The sequence below is a fragment of the Rissa tridactyla genome, chromosome 8 (assembly GCF_028500815.1).
Source record: "Rissa tridactyla isolate bRisTri1 chromosome 8, bRisTri1.patW.cur.20221130, whole genome shotgun sequence".
NCBI lineage: Eukaryota > Metazoa > Chordata > Aves > Charadriiformes > Laridae > Rissa > Rissa tridactyla.
In genome coordinates this window covers 8,096,679-8,117,693 of record NC_071473.1, presented here as the reverse complement: position 1 = coordinate 8,117,693, position 21,015 = coordinate 8,096,679, and the positions used below count along the sequence as shown (strand labels likewise).

Genomic DNA, 21,015 nt, shown 5'->3' with positions numbered 1-21,015 from the left:
GACGCAGTGTTCCAGGTGGGGTCTTCCCAGAGGGGAGCAGAGGGGCAGAATCGCCCCCCTCCGTGCCCTTGGGCGTTACCAGCGAGAGGAAATTTACCAGAAGGGTGTCAAAACCGCTGGGATGGGGCCGGTGCCTTCGAGCGTGAGCGAGCTGGGGGGGGGATGCTGAAGAGATTTCGGGTCCTTGTACTCGTGCGAAGGGATCGGGAAACCGCCGTGGCGGGGGACCGGGGTGTCCGGGGACGCGCTCTCCGACCGCCCGGTGCCGCTGAGCGCGGCCGCTCTGCCGGGGGAGGGTACGGGGCCGGGCAGGGCCGGGCCGGGGGGGGCAGGAAGCCGCATCCTGGATCCGCCCCGGGCCCGCTGACTCACGGCGCGGCGATAAGCGCGGCCCGGCCCGGCCCTGCCCGCCGCGGCCCCGGCATGTCCGGGACATGGGCGGCCCCGCCGCGCCGCTGCTGTGCCCGGGGCTCCTCCGGGGGCTGCTCCCGGCCCTGCCGCTGCTGCTGCTGCTGCTCCCGGCGCAGGTACGGCCGCGACACTGCCCGGGGAGGGGGTGAGGGCGACAGTGCCCGCGGGTGGGAGCGGGTGCCTGGGGGTGCGACAGCGTCCGCGGGTGGCAGGGTGCGGGTGTCAGCGCTTTGCGGGTGTCAGCGCTTTGCGGGTGGCAGGGTGCGGGTGCCAGCGCGGATACCCGTGCGTGACCGTGCCCCGAGTGTGCGTGGGCGTGTGTCCTGCGGGGGGGAGTGCGTGGGGGTACCGGCACAAGGGAGTACGTGTCCCCTGGGTGTGACAGCGTTGGGTACGAGCATCTGCATGTGTGCCGGCATCGCGCTCCGCTCCACGCGTGTGTGAGCGTCCCGTCCCGCGGTCAGGCGTGGGGGCGCGGGCAGGTACGGCCCCCCTTGCGTGTGCGTGACACCCGTGGGTGCAAGTGCGTGGCCACGCAGGCAGGAGCGGGGGCGCGGGCAGGTGCGGCCCCCCTTGCATGTGCGTGACACCCGTGGGTGCGAGTGCGTGGCCGCACAGGCAGGAGCGTCCTGCTTGCGACAGCCCATAAGTGCTGAGCACCCGCCTCGGGACTGCGTGTGGTCCGGCACCCAGACGCGTGTGGTTTGTGGGGCCAAGGGGCTGTGCTGTCCGTGGGGTGGGAGGTGGTTGCGTGTGGGTCCTGTGGCCGTACGTTAATGGTGCTTGCAGGTGTGTGATGGAGACCCGCACACTCGCCCTAGGTGAGGGGCCCTACGCAGCAGCAGCAGGGGCGGAGGTTGGTCTCTGCTCAGAAAAGCATCTCCACCCCTGGGCCTTCCCAGGGAGCCCTCGGCACCTTCCTGCCCACTCCGACTTGGCAGGGTGGTGCCCTCGGGAGCCAGATGTCAGCTGCCACTGCTGGTGGCATTTCAAGCAGAGAGAGCAATGTGACGGGGTGAATTTTGGCAGAAGTCAGTAGCCCAGCCATCCCCCTCCATCACTGGCAGAGCAAACGTGCCCCTAGCCCGTGGTTGAGCTCTGGCTCCAGTGGCATCGCTGCAGCCTCCACGCTAGCATGGCGGGAGCCTCAGGAAAGCACAGGTCATGTGGACTTCCCATGGGAACAGCAGCTGCGCTTCTGGGATAGGACTGGCTGCTGGGGAGTCAGGGCTGGAAGTGGAGGGGAGAGTGGCAGCTCCTGGGTGCCCAGCGCTCCCAGTTGTGCCCATGGTGGTGTGCAGGGAGCAGGCTGGGCAGCCTGGCCTTTGTTCGAGTGCCCTGTCACCGGAAAAGCAGTAGTTGCAGAAGAGATGGAAGAAACTGCAAAGCACTGGGGGGAGGGAAAAGCAGAGCCCGTGAGCACAGAGCTCTGACAGCTGGGAGGGCTCAGAGGTCTCGGTTCTGTTTCCCTTGCGCAGGTGGCCACACCGCAAGAGCTGTGTGTCTGCTGGCCTGGCTTGTCACCACAGCCAGCAGCAAGGCTACTGCGTGGCCAGAGGGTGCTGGAGAAGCAGCAGCAGGGAGCGATCGCCCTTCTCTGCCTGCCCCACCGCGTCCTCTGGACAAAGCAAGAGCTGGGAAACTCGCTCTGACCTCACTTAAAAATTAAGCAAGAAGAAGGGCAAATAAAAGCATTAGGCTGGAAGCAGAGGGGTTGATGTGAGGTGCATTGGGAGGGAGCTGGTGTGTGCTCCTGGCAGGAGGTGCAGCCGGAGAACAGGCGACCTGGCACCCATCGGGGCTGCTGTCTACGTCGTTGGAGATGGAGGAATTTCAGTGACTCAAAGGGAGAATGTGTCTCCTGGCCCCACTGTGCCGTGGCTGGTCTGTCCCCACCGTCAGGTTCTGCTCCGCAGACAGGCACGTGCTGACACGTAGGGCACCATCTTGGCACAGGCCGTTCGTTGTCTCTGCTCTTTGGCCGGGTCCCCAGGCTGGGCTCTCTGCCCGACTCAGGCTCCAGGAGCTCGTACAGAGCAGGTGAGAGGCAACGAGGAGGCTGCCGAGGGGGGCGGCACGCCAAGGACATCCCTTGGGCCACCCCGCACGAGGGACCAGGGCAGCAGCCTGCTCGATCTGCTTCTGCATGGCAGCCAGTGGTGAGCCCGGGCGCTGCGCTGGCTCCCTGGCATCGGGGACAGCCACGCTGGCCCTGCCTCTGCCTGGAGCCATTTGGGTCCCCCGTGCTGTTTGCTGATCCCTGTTTGCCGACGGGGTGAGGCTGGCGTGTGGCTGAGCTGGCCCTGGCTGTACGGATGCCGTACACGGAAGCAGCAGCTCCTCTCCCCAGCGTGAATGTGCAATTACTCCCTGCACGTCAGGGTAGCTGAAATCTGGCGCTTTGAAGGCCTGCGTGAGCAATTCATTGCATTTCTGGCATGAAAAGTCACCCAACTGGTTTGTTTCTGGCAGGAGCCGGTGGGCTGTTTGTGTCACCTTTAGGAAGGCATCTCGGAGTTGTGGCCGGGAACAGCCTGTGCTGCTGCTCATCCCCACCGGCGGGAACGCTGGCTCCAGGGGAGAGGAGGGGAAAGGCTGCGGCCGGTGGGACGTGACCTGTGCTGCAGGAGCCAGGGACCACGGGTGACACAGGCTGCCATGGCCACTCACTGCCATTCAGTGCCACCGTGGCACCAAGTGCCACTCGCTGCGAGTGCAGCTGCCTTGGATCCTTACATGGATCTGTAAAACACAGCACTTACGAAGTACCGTTAGCGATTCTGCGGTGTCCTGTGCAGGTGGAGCTGGAGCAACAAGCAGATTTAATATGCTGGTGCAAGGAAATAATGTATTTTCCTTCCCAGCCTTGCCTTGCCGGGGACCAGAAGGGACTCTGGGGCTCTTCCCTGCGGTCTGCTGCTGCGACGTGCTGGGTGTGGGGGGGCTGCTGAGCTGTGTGAGACAGCCTGGGCCGCGGGGGCTCGTTCCCAAGCCTGGCCCTGCTCTCTGAGGACAGTGTTTCTGTCCGTAGTGCCTCAAAGGCGGTGCTGTGACTGTCCCAGAAACACTGCTCTTCATATCCACTCTGGATGGAAACCTCCATGCAGTGAGTAAGAGCACAGGTGACATCAAGTGGACCCTGAAGGATGGTGAGTAACGACCCCGGGGGGTGCTCGCTCACAGCCTGGCTCCCCGGGCTTGTCACTAGCCGGGGTTTGGGGATGCACCCCCCCAAGCCTGGCTCTGGGCTGCCAGTTCCTCCAGCGCTGGGGGACGCTGCCAGCTGCAGGTCCAGCCCCAGGCATAGCCATGCACATCTTGAGGGGGACAGACCCCCCGCTGCCGGCGGTGCCTATTCTGGGTCTGAAATGCAAATAGGCTGCGGACCTGGGCACGGCTGCGCTTGGTAAACACTGCCACGTTGTCCCCGCTCGCAGGGAGAGGCCACTGACGTCTGCGTTTCGCTCTCTTTTTCAGATCCTATTCTGCAGGTGCCGGTTTATGTGGCAGAGTGAGTGTCACCCCCCCGCGGGCAGGGTCCCCTGTGCAGGGCAGGCAGCCTGCGGGTTGGGCAGGAGCCTTTGGGAGGTGCACGACGGCCCCGGTGAACCAGCGGATTCACAGCAGGAAAGGGGAACCTGGGAGAAATGACCCTCCCCAGCCCATGCCATTGCCTTGCCTTAAACCTACCCTCGGTGCTAGCGCTTCGTGCAGGATGATGAGGAATAGCTGCTCCCTGCTGGTGAATTGTAGCCTTCCTACAGGGAGCCCAGGAGCTCTCAGCACCACCACCACCCACTGAAGTGTAGGAGAGAAATTGAGGAAAATACACCCGGAAAGCACAGGGGGAAGGCAGGACAGGAGGGAGCTCCCCTGGGGCGGGGGGGGAGCGTGGCTGGTAGGCGAAGGGCAGCTGCACAGAGTTATGGTGCTGACCCAGAGCGGGAGGTCATCTCCTACCAAATCCAGTGCTGGAGGTTTCCAGGAAAACTCAAGCCCCGTAGTGAGTCACCCTGGAGCAGAATGCTGAAGGGGTTTCTTAAGTGCAGCTCCTTTTTAGCCCTTGGCGTGGGGGACAGTTCATGTTTCATCCTTCTCTCTCCTCCTTTCCAGACCAGCGTTCCTTCCAGACCCCAATGATGGCAGCCTGTATATCCTGGGAGGAAAAAACAAAGAAGGCTTGATGGTCAGTGGGGCCACGGGCTGCGTGCATCCTGCCTGCCCACATGCCGGGGGGTTCACTGGGCTGGGGGACGAGGTGAACCTGCGGGACAGTGCGAGCCTGGGGCCTTTGGTTGCTCCAGCTTGTCCTTGGCACCTGGAAGATGTCAGCAAAGTGGGTGTGGGGCAAATACAGCTGGGAGCCTTTCCTTCCCCACTGTCCTGCTTTGGGGTTGAGGAGGGAATGCAGGCGAGGAGGAGGGGGCTGTCCCGGAGGATCTCTCCTTCCCACCCTGCTTGTGCAGGCAGGAATGCTGCCGCTCGGGGAGGTGTTTCTCTGGCCCCGCATCCACTCTGCCGTCTGTGTTACAGAAACTCCCGTTCACCATCCCGGAGCTGGTCCAGTCCTCGCCATGCCGCAGTTCGGACGGCGTGCTCTACACCGGTATGCCGAGCCCGGCCGCTCCGCTGAACCTGGGGCAGGGGGAGGAGGAGAAGCTGCATGGCGACCTCCCGGGAACATGTCCGTGGAGGGGAGGGGCAGGAGGCAGCCTGTTGAGTGGCTCCTGGGGCTGCGGAGACTTGTGGAAAATGTATTTTCATTCTCAGGGAAGAAGCAGGACACCTGGTTCATCGTGGACCCCAAGTCAGGAGAGAAGCAGACCACTCTCTCAACAGAGGCCTGGGATGGTCTGTGCCCATCAAGTCCCCTGCTCTACATCGGCCGTACCCGTAAGCCAGTCCTGCTCCCCGTTCATCCCTCTAGTCCCAGGAGCAGGGTGCTGGGCAGTGCCCTCATGCCGTGCCCTCATCCCCAGAGTACGTCATCACCATGTACGACACCAAGTCGCGGGAGCTGCGCTGGAACGCCACCTTCTCCGACTACTCGGCGCCGCTCTGCGAGGAGTCCTACCACTACAGTGAGTGGCCACCGCAGGAGCCAGCTGCCCCGGCGCCCTGCTTGCAGTGGGATTCCACGCCAGGGAGATGCTGCCATGGACGGCAGGTCTCGGCTGTGCTGATTGCCGGGAATAACAGCTACTGCAGCAGCTCTCATGGGAGCTGAGCAGCAGGCAACAGCCCACGGCTGGTGGCAGGACCGAGGGGGGGCAGAGGGGGACAAAGCCCCATGGCCAGCACTGCTGCATCGTCCCCTCCCTCTGACTCTGCCTAGAAATGGCACACTTCGCCTCGAGCGGGGACGGGCTGGTGGTGACGCTGGACAAGGAGAGTGGGGAGGTCCTGTGGGCGCAGAACTATGGCTCGCCCGTGGTCGGCATCTACGTGTGGCACCAGGACAGCCTCCGCCGCATCCCCCACCTCAACCTGGCCATGGAGACCCTGCGCTACCTGACCTTTCACTCGCAGGACATCCACCTCCTCAAGTGGAGCTACCAGTCTGTGAAAGACTTCGCCGCCACCAAGACCCAGCTGCTGTAGGTGGTTCCTGTTCTGTGGCAGCCGGTGGCATTTGGGTTGCTTGTGCTCAGCCACTCTGATCCGTGACAGATAGAAGGCTGATGCTTGTCCCTGCCTTGCAGGCCAGCGCTCTACGTGGGGAAGTATGCGGCCAGCTTCTACGCCTTGACCTCCCTGGTCCATGGCAGCGTGGCTCTGGTGGTGAGTCTCCCTGCTGTCCCCTTTTGGGCTGAGCCGTGGCAGGCGCATGTCCCGCCTGCGTGGTTCTCCATGAGCTGTCGGATCCCCAGCCGCAGGGCATCACGCTGGCCAGGATCGACGGCCCCACCACAGATGATGTGACCATGAGAGAGTCGGGAGAGTGTGAGATCACGCCCAGCACCAACGTCAAGTACCCTCAGGGCAGCATCACCTCACTCCACAACCAGTGGCTCCTCATAGGTGCGGACCCACAAGGGGCATGGCCTTTCCCTGCGTCCTTGCTCCTGGAGAGTGCCCCAGGGAGGGGCAGCCCGAGCTGCTGGTGTGTTTTGGGGTGGCAGCCCAACCTGCTTCGTTCACTGGGGCACATGGGGCCCAGGCTGTGACTCACCCTCGGGGACTGCGGTGACTCTGGCTTGGGGCTGGTTGCAGGCCATCCTTGTCCCCTGCCCAGGAGGGGCTGCCTGCGTTGGGGCGGGGGGCAGGGGCCCTTTGAAGCGGGGCTCACAATTGCCCGTGCTGGTGAGTGTGCCATTGTGCACTAGCCCTGCACACAGACGCTGCGTTAATTAGCCTGCTCTGTGATCACTGTCACAGGTGAGATGGCTGTGTTGGCGTGTTTGGAAATGGAAGGATTTGGGTCTCTTGAGTCTGGAAAAAGATGACTAAGGGGGGATCTTATCAACGCTTATAAATGCTTAAAGGGTGGGTGTCAGGAGGATGGGGCCAGGCTCTTTTCAGTGGTGCCCGGTGACAGGACAAGAGGTAACAGGCACAAACTTGACCATAGGAAGTTCCACCTCAACATGAGGAGGAACTTCTTTACCCTGAGGGTGGCAGAGCCCTGGCACAGGCTGCCCAGAGAGGTGTTGGAGTCTCCATCTCTGGAGACATTCCAACCCCGCCTGGATGTGTTCCCATGCCACCTGCTCTGGGTGACCCTGCTCTGGCAGGGGTTGGACTAGATGATCTCCAGAGGTCCCTTCCAACCCCTGCCATGCTGTGATTCTGTGATTCTGTGAAATGAGGGTGGTGTCTCCAGGTCGTGGCAGGGGAGGCACAAAGGAGCAGGGTCAGGCCCCCCGCTGTGTGCTGAGAGCAGGGGACCTTGTCCTCTGCCTTTCTCCCCTGGCTGCTGCTGCTCCAGGTCCCCTCTCCGGGGACAGAGCTGGCAGGTTGTAACTGTGATGGTTTTTGTGCCTCCCATGGGAAGAGATACCCATTCTGAAGAGCCAAAGCTGTCCGGCAAGCCCACATTGGTGCTGAGGATGATGCTGTGACCAGAGACCAGCTAATGGTTGTCTCTGTTCTCCTCCCACCACAGGGCACCACGAACTGCCTCCCGTGGTCCACACTACGATGCTGCGAGCCTTCCCCGAGAACCTGAGGAAGACAACGGAAACCATCATCCCCAGGGCTCCTCGTGCCAGGACCGTGTTTGACGACGTGAGTGGCGGAGCTCTGCTGGGTCCCAGCTCTGCACTGGGGAGAACCTTGGGCAGTGCTGGGACACTGAAGGGTCTGGGCTGTCTGGGGCGGCGTGGTGGGTACCCAGTGTGGGGTAGCGCAAGGACAGGGTCCTACATGTAGGCCTGTAGTGGGGAGGGGTCCCAAACCTGAGTGCCCCAGCGGTCCATCCCTCTGGTGTCACCCATCCCCGGGCATGTGTTGCAGTTTCTGGCCCCGAGCAGCCCGGAGGAGCCGGCTGTCCGCAGCGAGGGCCCATTCCAGCCGGACCCCGCACCGAGGGAGCAGGCGGAGGTGTACCCCGAGACCGGCACCTGGGACCTGGTGATGGCTGGCGTCGGCACGGCCCTGCTGGGTGGAGGAGTCCTGTTCCTCCTGCTCACGGTGAGTGGTGGCCGCTGGAGGAGCCCGCTGCCTGCCGCAGAAACGCTGCTTCTGAAGGGCCAGCAACTCCCTTTTCTCTCGTCCTTGTGGTACGAGCAGCGGTGCCGTGGGGGCGATAAGCCACGCAGCTCCCACGCTGTCTTGTAGACACATAATGAGCCGAGGTGGTACGCGGCATTCTGCCAGCTGGGCAGGGGACAGACGGTGCATGTGGCTTGTGCCGAGCCCTGGCAATGCCCCGGCTCTGCTCTGGGCGCAGGAGCTGAGCGCTCCTGTGGTTTGTGTTCCAGAAACTGCAGAAGCAGCATGCAGTGCAGCAGCAGCAGCTGGAGAAGCAGATTCAGCTCCTGCAGCAGCAGCAGGAGATGCTGCTCCCAGGCCGCGTCTCCGGAGAGGGTGTTCCTGCAGAGCCTGGGGAGCCGGGGCTGAGACGGAGAAGCGCATCTCAGCTCTCACAGAGCTCCAGCCCCTCGGCTCACCTGAAGGACTCGGCTAATGGGATGGTCAGCCCGGATCCGGCTGTCCCAGCGGCCGCTGAAGGTGTGTGCAGGTGGGAATGGGCAAGGTGTGAGGGGCTTGCTCGCTCTGTAGATGTTGTCCCCCAAAGCAGGAGCAGAGATGCCCCACAGATGTGAGAACTGCAGCCCAGCTGAGATGGGAGGAGGTGCAAGACGTGCTGCTGGATAAGCATGGGCTACAAAAGCCATTGCGAGAGTTGTAGGGCCAAAGAAACGGACAAGTGATTAAAGAATTGGATGTTCTTCATGTAGGACTAAGGCTCATAGGTTGAAGGATGGCTGTCTTCCCCTTCCCCTGCAGATGCAGAACCAGATGTGATTGCAGTTGGGAAAGTTTCTTTTAATCCCAAGGATGTGCTGGGCCATGGAGCTGGAGGAACCTTTGTCTTCAGGTGGGTGGCACCCCGGGGTGCTTGCCCTCATTCCTCTCATTCTCCTTGGGAGCCACCTTGTACAGCACCAAAGCATCTCCTTCCCTGGGTGGTGGCTGCTGGTTATGGGGCCTTTGAGAATGGGTTGGCACCTTCCCCTTCTCATGGTCCTCATCAAACCCATCTGGAGAGCTGGGCTCGGGGCCTTTGGTAACCAGATGCCATGTTCGCAGTGCAGGTCTCCCCATCACACCACCGCGCTGTGTTCCCCTTCCCCTCCTGCCCGCAGCGGGCTGTCAGGCAGCTGGGCTGTGCCTGCTCCAGGCAGCCCTCAGCAGCGGCAGGTCTGGTCCCTCGGGAGGTTCCCCTGGCTCTGGCAGAGCCCCTTTCCCCAGGACTAGGCACAGCAAAAAGCGAGGGAGATTATTTTCCTACAAAAAGGGGAGCCTGAGCCCCCAGTTTGCAGCTCGCTGGAGAGATTTCTGCCTCTCCATGGCTTTGACAAGTCTTTTGGGAGTCACTTCAAGGTGACCCATGCTGAGGACCCTGAGGGGCAAGTTTCCAGCATCAGCCAGAGCCTGGCTGGGCTGTGCATCTGCAGCGCTGGGCTCTGCTCTGGCTGGGGAGGGCCATGCATGGACACCACCATCGACTCTGTGCAGGGGACAGTTTGATGGCCGGAACGTGGCTGTGAAGCGCCTCCTGCCCGAGTGTTTCCATCTCGTGGACCGCGAGGTCCAGCTGCTCCGGGAGTCGGACGAGCACCCCCACGTCGTCCGCTACTTCTGCACCGAGAAGGACAAGCAGTTCCACTACATCGCCATCGAGCTCTGCTCTGCCACGCTGCAGGAGGTGAGCCTGGTCCTGGGATAAGGGGGTGGCCACATGAGGGGGGCTGTGGGTCAATCCTGGATGTCCCCATCCCCGTGTTTGCAGGTCGGTCCCCAGGGGTTTCGTCTGTGCTGCTGGGGAGGTCCTGCAGTGCTCCGGTGGGAGCAGAGCACTGTGCATGCCCGAGAGTTGGTAGCCAGTGGCTCCTGGGTTCAGAGCGCTCTTTGGGGCTCCCGCCTGGCCACGGGCATACAGCCCTGCTCCGATCCTGCTTCCCAGTGGTCAGAGGGAACAGGGGTTGGATCAGGCACGGGAAGGCTGTGAGGTGCTTTGGAGAGGCAGAGCAGCCGGCGGCAGCACTGCTCCCGTGTCCAGCCCCTGCCCTTGCTCTGCTGCCAGTTTCCCCCCTCGGGAGGGAGCAGGGCAGCTCCGAGCCTTGGCTTCAGTCCGGGCAGTTGTTCACATGCTGGGAAGAGACTCGGCATGGGGGAGGAGAAGCATCCTCTTAGCACTCCGTAAAGCATGAGTGTTGCTGAAGCTGTGGAGGTTTCAAGGACACAAAGCGAGGGCGGTTTGCTTGCAGAGGGAATAGATAGCAACTGGCAGAACTGGAAATGGCAAGCCTTGGGCACGAATGCCCTCCGCATGGGCTCATCTCCTTCCACCTTTGTCAGCCTAGTGAGAAGTCTCTCTCACAGCAAGCCTTGACTTGGTTGCCCAGGAAATCAGGCTTCATCATCTCTCTGTACCTCTGTGTGATTCCAGTATGTGGAAAGCCCCAGCTTCGATCGTCGCAGCCTGGACCCGGTGTCTCTGCTGCGTCAGACCATGTCCGGGCTGGCCCACCTCCACTCCCTCAGCATCGGTAAGAGGGCAGCGAGCAGGGGGGCAGCTTGGTCCCGTCCTCAGCCGAGGTGGTGGGCTTCGGGCGGCAGCTGCCATGGTCGGCAGAGTGCGGGGGGGCAGACAGAGCCCTGCTCCTGGCAGCAGCACCGGCCCTGCTGCGTGTTGGCAGGTGACACCCTGCACTCTCTCTTCCAGTCCATCGTGACCTGAAGCCCTGTAACATCCTCATCTCCGTCCCGAATCGCCATGGGCAGATCCGAGCGGTCATCTCTGATTTTGGCCTCTGCAAGAAGCTTCAGGGGGGACGACAGAGCTTCAGCCTCCGCTCCGGCATCCCTGGCACCGAGGGCTGGATCGCGCCCGAGGTTCTGCAGGAGGCCCCGAAGGAGAACCCCGTCAGTGAGCTATGGATGCCTTCCCCACTCAGGCTGCTCCTTTGGCCCGTCGTAGCAGAGTCCCCCGTGCTGGCAGCAGCACAATTAAGACAAAAGCTCCGAGAGCCCAAGTCAGCCCAGATGCAGAGCACCAGTGCTCCTCACGAGGACTTCCTAGTCAGCCCTCACGGGGACACTGCCCAGCTGTGCTCACCACAGGGCATCTCACCTGGCTCCAGTCCTTGGAAATTCAGGCTGGAGAGGTTGGAGGGGGTCATGGCTTGCCGCAAAGGTTATGCTTCTGCTCATCCCTTTAGCCCAGGGAATCCTGTTCCTGTTGGTTGCTGTTCTGGTCCCTGGCAGGGCACGTACTGGTGCTGGCAACGTGCTCCATATAACCTTGTACCAGGCTCAGTTTGCGCAGCTGGGTGAGACACCAGCAGCCCTGACGTGTCCTTCTGGCTGTGAAGTCCTGACTTCTGTCTGTGCCTCTGAAAACCTTTCCCTGATAAGGACCCGATGTGCTGGGCGCTGCGCTGACTCCAGGAAGCAGGGCAGCCAGGAGCCCTGGTGCGATGCATTTTCCTGCAGCTCTCTAGCAAATGACCAAGCTTTCCCATAAAAGAATGGAAAAGTGGGGAGGCGGAAGCTTTCCTCACCTTTTGCTGTGAGGCCGCCATCTCCCCCCTCGTGTTTTGCAGACCTGCGCCGTGGACATCTTCTCAGCCGGCTGCATCTTCTACTACGTGGTGTCAGGAGGGCAGCACCCGTTTGGGGACAGCTTGCGGCGGCAGGCCAACATCTTGTCAGGCTCTTACCAGCTGAGCTGCCTGCAGGAAGAAGTTCATGGTGAGACCCTTCCCCAAGGGCAACGTCCCCACGGGGAAAGCCCTGAGCTGAGGGGTGCAGCTCCTGATCCTTCTCGGGGGAAGGTTGTTTCTCCATTCTGTTGCTTTGCCTACCAGACAAGCTTGTTGCGAGAGAGCTGATTGTGGCAATGATCAACCCTGAGCCCCAGCACCGACCCTCAGCCTCCGTGGTCCTTGTGCACCCTTTTTTCTGGAGTCAGGAGAAGCAGCTGCAGTTCTTCCAGGTGAGCGCATACTGTACCACCGGGCAGTGTGTGTGGGTGTGCTCGGAAAAACAAGTTCTGGAAACAGCCATGTTTAGGTCAGTGTTGCTCTTTTTGAGCTACTTTTGCAAGGGGTGCCTGGGTCTAGGATCTGGGCCAAACCCACTTCATCCCCTCTTGGTGCTGGCTTTGTTCCCTGGCGCTGGATGGGTGGTGTGGGGTGAGGGCAGTGCCATACCCCCCTGTCCCCACTCTTGGGCACGCAGGACGTCAGCGACCGCATCGAGAAGGAGCCTGCGGAGGGGCCCATCGTCTCGGCCCTGGAGGCGGGGGGACGGTCGGTGGTGAGGACCAACTGGAGGATGCACATCTCCCTCCCGCTGCAGACAGGTGAGCGTGCGGGGGGCCGTGCTCGCCGCTGCAGCCTGAGCAGAACCGGGCAGGGAATGGGGCTCCCGGGTCCAGTGCCCTTTACTGGGCAGGAGGCACCTGCCCATGCTCAGGAGCCGAAAACCAGTGCGGGTAAAGGTGCCGGCCCTTCCTTGAGCGGGCAGAGCAGAGCAGTGCCCCGGTTTGCCGCAGGCTGCGGTGCTCGCTGGGGCTTGGGGCGACGCTGGGACCATGGGGGGCTGCGGCAGCCCCTCGCCCCGTCTGCATCCCGCCTCGCTCAGCATCTCTCCTGCTCTTCCCAGACCTGAGGAAGTTCCGCACCTACAAGGGGGCCTCGGTGCGCGACCTCCTGCGGGCCATGAGGAATAAGGTATGGCTGCCCCGGCTCCCCTGTGACCCCAAGACCCATGCTTCCCGCTCACCTCTGCCTCTCTCCTGCAGAAGCATCACTACCACGAGCTGCCGGCCGACGTCCGGGCGGCCCTGGGCTCCGTCCCCGACGGCTTTGTGCAGTACTTCACCTCCCGCTTCCCACGGCTGCTGCTACACACGCACGGGGCCATGAGGGTCTGCGCCCACGAGCGGCTTTTCCACTCCTACTACTGCCAGGGACCAGAAGGTGACAGCAAGTGACAGGGACATGCGCTGGGACGGCACTCACAGTGCCAGGCTGCTGCGGACGCTCCTCCCTGCCCTGCCCGTACCCGCAGCCCCATCTTGCAGCAGCCCCAGGGCTCTCCAACATCCTTCTTCCCCTCCCTGGGGCAAGCTGGGGGTCCCAGGACTGGCTGGTCGCCCAGTGTACACATGGGTCACAGCAGCAAGGTGCAGAAGAAGTGAGCGTAGGGTGGCACTGGGCTCTCGCCTGGGGTCTCCTGAGCCCAGGAAGGACCTTCTGGCCACCCACCTTTGCAAACGCTCACAGGCTAAGTGGCCTGAAGGCGTCTGTGTCAGAGAACAAAGCCACCTCTGCAGTGGACATGGTGTTTTAGAAGAAAGAAGCAAACACGTGTTGGGTTTTTGCGAGGGCAGCCGGCAGAGCGATGCACTGGCAGCGATGCAGCCGGGCTGGGGCCAGGTCCCAACAGGGCGTTCACCAGGGATTGGTGCACTTTGTCCTCCCGTGCCACGTTCCTGGGAAAGCTGCTCTGAGCGTGTGTCGAACATGGTCGTGACTGGGACTGGCACACCAGTCTTGACACTGGAGATGATCCTTCAGCCCTGCCAAGGCACAGCAGGTCAGCTTTCAGCAGCCGCCCCAGGTCTCAGACCTGCTATTGGCATCAGGGCTGCTGAGGGCAAGGTGCCACCAGCCCCAGAAGGAGGCATGGGGCCTCCAGCACAATCCCAAGAATGAAGTTTTTGATCTCAGCTGGGCTGAGAAAAATGTTTTTTCTCCCTCTTGGTCACCAGCAGCCTGTTGTGCCAGGCCACGACGCCCTGCGTCAGTCAGAGCAGCTGTTCAGGAGCAGTTATCTCAGGACACAAAGGCAGGGAAACCCCTCCTCCCTAGGGATCCTTTCACACATGAGTGCCTGCAGCTCCCACAGCCTCCTGCTGCCCCAGGACAGGTTTCCCAGAGGTGTTCTACTTTATAGCATCCCCATGGGCATGTATTTCATATGAGCCAGCCTCCAAGTAGAGCACCCACTGAAGCCACGGGCAACCTGGGAGCCCCTCAGCAAGGTTTCCTCTCTTGGAACAGCAATAATTTTGTACAGACTGATTCCTCTGTGTGTTGGGGTATGGGATTTTGTTACACAGGTAACAAGGGGTTTGGACCTGGTTAGTTTTTAGAAGACTGTATGGCCTAGAGCATTTTATACAAAATGATATTAAAAAAAATAATATGAAAACCAAAAAGTTTGTCCTGCTTAAAAATAAACTGGCCTGAGAGCACCAGTAGGTGCTGGCAGTCAGCAATGGTGGGAGAAAGCCCAGCATAGCTTACTGGGTTCCTGGTGAAGTCTACTGCAGTAGGTGACTCTTCCTAATTCTATAGTCAGAAATTTTTAGCATCTTTCATGTAAAGAGAGCTAATCAAATGGGAAATGAGAAGGCAGGGCTGTTAGCCTCCAGGTTAGGGCACAGCTCCTGCCATAGCCCCAAGGTCTCCTCTCCTGCAGCAGAGATGGGGAAATCAGCACAAGGAAGCAAACAGCATGAGCTCATGAAGAGGACAGGTCTTGCTTGGAGAAGCCAGAAGCAAGGTGCTGCTCCCTCCCTCCCTCGCAGCAAGCCAAAGAGAACCACAACAGGCTGGACACTGCAGCAAACAATCTTTAATCAAGTTATGCAATATACAAAAGTTCAGGTTTCATGTAGGTTATTTTCAGTATTAAAAGGCTGACGGCTCAGTCTCACCCTGGGCACATTAAATATCTTGCCTGAATTTCTACAAGAGGAAACGAAAGCCTAGAGCATCAGCACAGACATGTACAAATAACTTACATGATAGTTCTGTTCTCCCCGTGCTTTGTTCCCTCAAGAGAAGGCCCGGTAGCCTCAAACAAGAGGGTTGGGTTTTGAGTCAGGCTTTTGGCTTTGTGAAGTTAGAAAAAAAACAAAACACAACCCCCTAGGTATGCCATTAAAAAATAGACTTTCTTTTAGGAGTGGGGAGCAAGAAACCCGTGGGTACCAGTCAGAGTGAACAACACAGTTCCCACAGCATCAGGGGCTTCCTTGTGGCAAGCAGACGGTACCAAGGAGTGGTAGCCCAGCTACGCAATGGGAGGTGACAGCGTGAGCAGGGATGCTACCAGACCTCCCCATCCACAGCTTGGACAGTTTGGCAAAGATGTTGAGTCCATCGAAAACAAGGCCTAAGCAGAGGGTTTCACACGGGCTGAGCCAGACTTTGAGCTGAGGAGCTTCTCCACCATGGTGCGAGCGTAGCGGAGCCGGCTGGCCAGCTCTTTGCAGCACCCGTGTTCCTCGATGAGGCTCAGCTTGTACGTGCGGAAATCCCGTTTCTCATCTATGTATGAGACAGCAGCCATGAGAGGACACAAGATGACCTTGGTGTGGTCCTGTGGGGAGAGAACACACTGTCACCCTCAGCACTCTGCTTCTTGGGGACTGCGTTTTCTCAGGATGAGCTATCTCTAAAAGCACTCGCGGCGTCCCAGCTGCACCCAGAAGCACGCTGACAAAGCGCCACGCTGCAGCATTCATCCATAGCTCGCAGGAAAGCAGAACAAATCGATCTGGCCAGCCAGCTCGAGACCACTGCACCTAAGACTGTGCAGCAGTCTCCCTCCTGCTAAGGGACACGGCCCCTTAATAAGCAAGGAGCGTCTGGGTGGCTTCGGTACCAGCAAGGCAGGGGGTAAAGAGCCTCCCAAGTGCTCGGTTCACTGGGCAAAGTTTCAGCTCAGGTTATCCCCTCCTGCTGCCCTGCATACACCGCTGCAGATGGCAGGGCTCTTTCAGCAGCTGGAGCTGCAGTCCTGGAAAAAAACAGAGCATCGGCCTCACCTGGAAGAAGTTGATCTGCACAGTGCCGTTGCTGAGGTGCAGGATGATGGCGCTGCGGGTCCGGAACCACGTGCAGAGGTAGGGCAAACGGGCCAGCTCGTCTCCTTCCCGTGGCGTTATGTTAGCACCCGCCTTCAGCAAGTGCTCGCTCATGTAGTTCCGGAAATATTTCAATAGTGTTATCTGCAGGGAAGAAAGGCTGTGAGCAGAAAGGTCAAGGATGACCCCCTGCTATTTGGGGAGCGCAGGGGCTGTTATCACCGTCCCAGAGCCTCCTTACACCTTCCAGAGCATGAGGTGTCACTGCACAAACTTGTGCAAACTCTCATACTCAAAGTTAACTCAGACTGTGATACTTGAGACTCACTTTGCTGAGCACTTCGGTACATGGAAGTCTTGTGAGCACTTATTTCTGTGAAGCTGCTCATAAACAAGCCTCAGATAGCAATTAGAAATAAACAGAGCTGCTAGCAATCTCTCCTTCAGGCCATGCTTTATCAGCCAAGATAAAGCCTGCAGAATGCCAGTGACCCTGAGTTATAGATATTTCTCCCTGGAATCCAGCCTGCCAGAGTCCAACAAGGCTGGCAGAAGTGTCACCAGGAGAAACCACCCCCAGCAAGGGCTCCTGTCCCCAGAACTGACCTTCTTGTTCAAGGCAGAGGGGTAGGATCTCACAGTGAAGTAGGACTCCGTGCCGTTTTGCTCGATGTACTGCAAGTTGTCCCCATCGTTGTACATAATAAGACGAGTGGAGTCATTGAAGAGAACTCCAACACTGTTGTCACACAGCTGGTAACCTAGTTCAGAAGGGGACCCATTAGATCTTCAAATACAAGGGACCACCAGTTGTGTGAAATACGAAAGGCGGAACGTTGTATAATCTAGGGGTTCCCTGACAGCCACCCCACCAAGTCTCTGCCAGTCTCCTGTTTGTAGGGGTCTGGGTGGCACTTTGACAAAGCCGGAGGAGGAATTCTCCCTCGTTGCACCACCTGCTGCAGAAGCAGCTTTAACTGCCACAGTGGGTACCTGCACTCAGTGCAGAGCAAGGGCAGCCATTTCATGCAGCAGGTAGCCATTTTCTACCTTAAAGTGGCCAGGGCTGATGTTCAGTGACCACTACTCTGGATTCACTGGATATTTGGTAACATTCCTGGCAGCGGTATTGGACATGCACGCCTGAATACTGTGATTGAAGACCTATGCAATGCCCAAACCAAAGCTTCCCCCAGCCTCCTTGGAAACTAGAAAAGGATGAAGTATCACCCCCATATTATTTACCTAGACCATATTTATCCGAGTAGTCCACCCATTTGCTAACCCAGAAGATGGGAATGCAGGCTGGATCTTCAGCTTCTTCTGCAAAGAGGAGAGGAGCTTGTTAGAAGACATTGCACAGAATCCTGTGCACCCCAGCAAGGTCAAAAGGCTTCTCAGCCTGAAATTGAGGTGGTCAGCTGGTCTTTCACTTCAGACAACAGCATCAGAGCGACAGAGAAGCAAGTTATCCAGGAAGGCCAGGGCCTGTGGGATTGTCCCCAGACTCACCTTGTCTCACTGCCACTCTCTCAGAGGGCTTGGCCGAGTTGACTGCAGTCAGCTGCTGTAACATGTCAGCTAAGTGACAGTCAACGGCATCTCCCAGCTCCCGCAGTCCAGCTACGTCTTCCTTTGCAGGCAAATTCTCTAGTGCAGGACTGTCTGGTCCTGGGACAGTAAAGAAAAGAGCGTGGAGGCATGACCAAAGAGTAGGTTTCTAAAGGCACCAGATTTACATTCTAGCCTAGCTATAGGAAACACATTATATACCACGTAATTAAAGATAGTGCTGGCACGTCCTCCCTGCTTTGGTTTTGGGCAGAGAGACCTCTCTCTCGCTCACAAAGTGTTCCAGGTTTTCATAAGAATAGGGAGAAGAGGTGAGGCAGCGCCACGTTCCCCATTGATGGAGGCCAGGCAGGCTCTCATCCAGCACCGCAGCCCAGTCTCACCTCCGGACACTTGCACTTACCTTTGTTGAGTGCAGTCAGTGGCTTTCGCCCGTTCAATTCGAGCCCACTGGGAGCAAGTGAAAATCTAGGTGCAACGGTGAGACAGCTGGTGGGCAAGCGGCTGGGGATGTATCCTGATGTGAAGAACTCGTCATTCAGCAACTCGTCAATAGTTGGGCGGGTGGCAGGGTCAGATCTCAGCATCTTCTGGATGAGGTTAGCAGCTACAGGGTTGATGTGCTAAGAGGAGACAGGCAGAGTTCATGGACAAGGGTCAGGGGACAAGGCACACTAGCAGCAAATGCACTGGATGTACAATCCAGGGGAAGTTAGCTTGGAGCAGAGCTCCTGTGCTGCGTCTGGCAAGCGGGATGCAAGCCTGGGGAAACAGAACTGGGCAGGTACAGAGAGCTGTCTCCTGACAGCATGCAAAGCCTGAAGTCGACAGACTTTAACAAGACCGAATCACCAGCAGCAGGATGAGCCGGGGACCTGGCCCAGACCTCATGGGCTTGAGCGTGTCCATTTAACTCCAGCTTGAATTTTTTGATGGATTACAGGGAAGCTGGTGGCTTCTCAGGAGGAAGCTGTCCCTACAGGTTCACTCCACCACCAACTGACACGTCCCCTTCCCAGCACTCCTCAATAAAAGCCATTTCATCATTACGTGAGAGCCCATTAAGGGCCAGAAACAGGATGGTGCAGCAGAAGGCTGCCCAAGAGCTGCTGTGAGGTGAATGGGTCCACCCACGGGAAGCACCATACCTTGGGAATGGTATACTCGTTCTTCTTGATTCGGATGTACGTTTCTTTTAGACAAGAAGTTTCAAAAGGCGGTTTCCCCACCAGCAGAGTGTACCTGCACGTTTACAGATAAAAGGGTGTCAATTTTGCATGAGGGAGTTTGCAAGAGAGACTTGTATGCAGAAGCGACCCCATCCTAAGCACACCCTGGGACTTTCCTGGCAGAGGGAATATGCTTGGCATCAGACATGCAGTAGCACAAACAGCTACGTGTACTGTTCCCTGGCTCCTCTCCCCTTGTCCTGGTTTGAGCAACACAGGATTAATTTCTCTTTCAGTAATTTCACTTTTCAGTAAGATCTCTTCTAATGCTTAGGAAAACTGCACTCTTCAAAGACTCTAGTGAAAATATTTACTATATAGCCAGCGATGGTATGTGGGTTTCAAGGTCTCAGTGTTTTCGAGCCTTGCCAGGTGCAGGGATGAGGAGTGAGACTCAGGCACTTAACCCAAGCTGCCAACAGGATTATTTCATACCATGAACATCACGTTCAATATAAATTAGAAAGTTTGCTGAGAAGTTCTCTCTCTCCCTTGGTGGTGGCAATCCAGAGAACTCCTTGCCCCGGTGCCAGACCCCTGAGCCCTTCCCTTCCTTCTGAAGCCATAGCACTCAGTGTCCCACGTTTGCTGTCAGCACACGGCTTCCTGCTGGTAAAACGGGCTATGATCCTTGTATGTTTTATATTGGTATCGGGATCAATGGTGTTTTTTTGGTATTATTAGTGTTACTTATTTAGTCGTCTTCTATTAAATCTGCTTATATTTCAACCCTCACATTTCCTTGTTTTTAACAATTCCCCTTCCTGGGTGGGGGAGGGGGTTACCAGGTGATAGAATAATTGTCTAAATGACAATAAATTGTTGTGGTTTCCTCAAACCCTAACACCTGAAAAGTGGAGCTGGGATCTAGTACCTTCTGGGGAATATTCCATTTAGGCAACGAGGGCTTTTGGGAAATGCCTCGAGACAGCCATGCTGTGTAGCAGATCAGTTTGCAGACACATAGACCAGCATGTGCAGAGCATGGGGGAGGTCATCTGCTGTCTCGCAGTGGGGTTCAGCCAGGGCAGGTCCTCTGGAGACAGCAGGGACAAAGTTTTGGCTCATGCCAAAACCCAGAGGGGCCCCTGCCTGGCCCCAAAACCATGCAAGAGACATTTTGACTCACATAATGCAGCCGATAGACCAGATATCCACCTCGAAGCTGTGCCCCTTCTTGCCCAGCACCTCTGGAGCTATGTAATTGGGGGTCCCACACAGGGTTTTCTTGCGCTCGCCGTCGTACTCCACCTTGGTGGCCAGGCCAAAGTCACCTTGGAGAGACAGGGAGACATGGTATGACGGGAGATGTCCCGGATGGCTGGTCCCCAGGGCCGGGGTCCCTGTCGAGGGGAAGCCATGGGGGGGCCGACGGGGCATCACGTCACGGGCACCTACCGATCTTCACCTCCATGTCATCGCTGAGGAAGAGGTTGCCCAGCTTGAGGTCCCGGTGAATGACGCGTTGGCTGTGCAGGTACTGGCAACCCAGGATGGTCTGGCGCAGGTAGTACCGCACTTCGGGCTCGCTCAGCGCCTTCCGACGCTTGTGCAGCTCCAGCAGCGACTGCGGGGAACGGTCAGTACCGGGTAACACCGACACCCCCCACCATCACCACCCCCACCCCTCCCCAGGCCGGTCCCCCCCCGCCCTCACCCTGCGGCGGCAGAGCTCCAGCACGACGTAGACGAAGTCGGAGTCCTCGAAGAAGCCCTGGAAGCCGACGACGTGGCGGTGGGACAGGCTGCGGTGGATAGCGATCTCCATGGACATCTTCTCCTTCTGGTGAGGCTTCACCAGCAGCGATTTGGGCACCACCTTGCCGGCGAACACCTCCCGGCTCTCCGCCTCCGCCAGCTCGTAGCACCGCGCGAAGCCGCCTTTCCCCAGGAACCGTCCGCGCACGAAGCTACGCCGGGTCCGCGGATCCACCAGCACCTTCGGTACCTCCTTCCCGCCGGAGACCGGCGTTGCGTCCGAGCTGCTCGCCCGGGCCGGTTCGGTCCGGGCCGGTTCCGTCCGGCCCGTCGGACGAGCCGCCTTCCCACCTGCCGCGCTCATGCTGTAGCCGGTGCCGGGGGAGCGGAGGGTGGCCGGAGCGGAGGGTGGCCGGGCCGGCGGGAGGGAGGGAGGGAGGGAGGCGGAGGGAGGGAGGGAGGCGGAGGGAGGCGGCAGCAGGAGCGAGGCAGGCGCTGCCCGATTCAAACGCAGCCCCGGAGCGTTACGCGCCCGCGACCGCTCCCCATTGG

At 59.1% G+C, this 21,015-nt stretch overlaps 2 protein-coding genes across 2 annotated transcripts; one reads left to right on the top strand and one right to left on the bottom strand.

The window, feature by feature from the left end:
- Positions 1 to 367: 367 nt before the first annotated feature.
- ERN2 (endoplasmic reticulum to nucleus signaling 2) lies at positions 368 to 14,732 on the top strand. The gene is made up of 22 exons (XM_054212609.1): positions 368 to 527; positions 3,443 to 3,560; positions 3,889 to 3,922; positions 4,525 to 4,597; positions 4,945 to 5,017; positions 5,182 to 5,304; positions 5,391 to 5,492; positions 5,747 to 6,008; positions 6,114 to 6,192; positions 6,282 to 6,432; positions 7,517 to 7,638; positions 7,867 to 8,043; positions 8,334 to 8,583; positions 8,863 to 8,953; positions 9,595 to 9,784; positions 10,529 to 10,628; positions 10,805 to 11,004; positions 11,685 to 11,832; positions 11,949 to 12,076; positions 12,322 to 12,445; positions 12,748 to 12,815; positions 12,887 to 14,732. The coding sequence occupies exons 1-22, from the start codon at positions 435 to 437 to the stop codon at positions 13,076 to 13,078; spliced, it is 2,898 nt and encodes a 965-aa protein (XP_054068584.1). The 5' UTR covers positions 368 to 434; the 3' UTR covers positions 13,079 to 14,732.
- PLK1 (polo like kinase 1) lies at positions 14,710 to 20,893 on the bottom strand. The gene is made up of 10 exons (XM_054212610.1): positions 20,423 to 20,893; positions 20,164 to 20,332; positions 19,895 to 20,039; positions 18,685 to 18,778; positions 17,940 to 18,159; positions 17,477 to 17,635; positions 17,210 to 17,287; positions 16,571 to 16,725; positions 15,926 to 16,108; positions 14,710 to 15,477 (listed from the first exon to the last, which is right to left on the bottom strand). The coding sequence occupies exons 1-10, from the start codon at positions 20,825 to 20,827 to the stop codon at positions 15,271 to 15,273; spliced, it is 1,815 nt and encodes a 604-aa protein (XP_054068585.1). The 5' UTR covers positions 20,828 to 20,893; the 3' UTR covers positions 14,710 to 15,270.
- Positions 20,894 to 21,015: the final 122 nt, after the last annotated feature.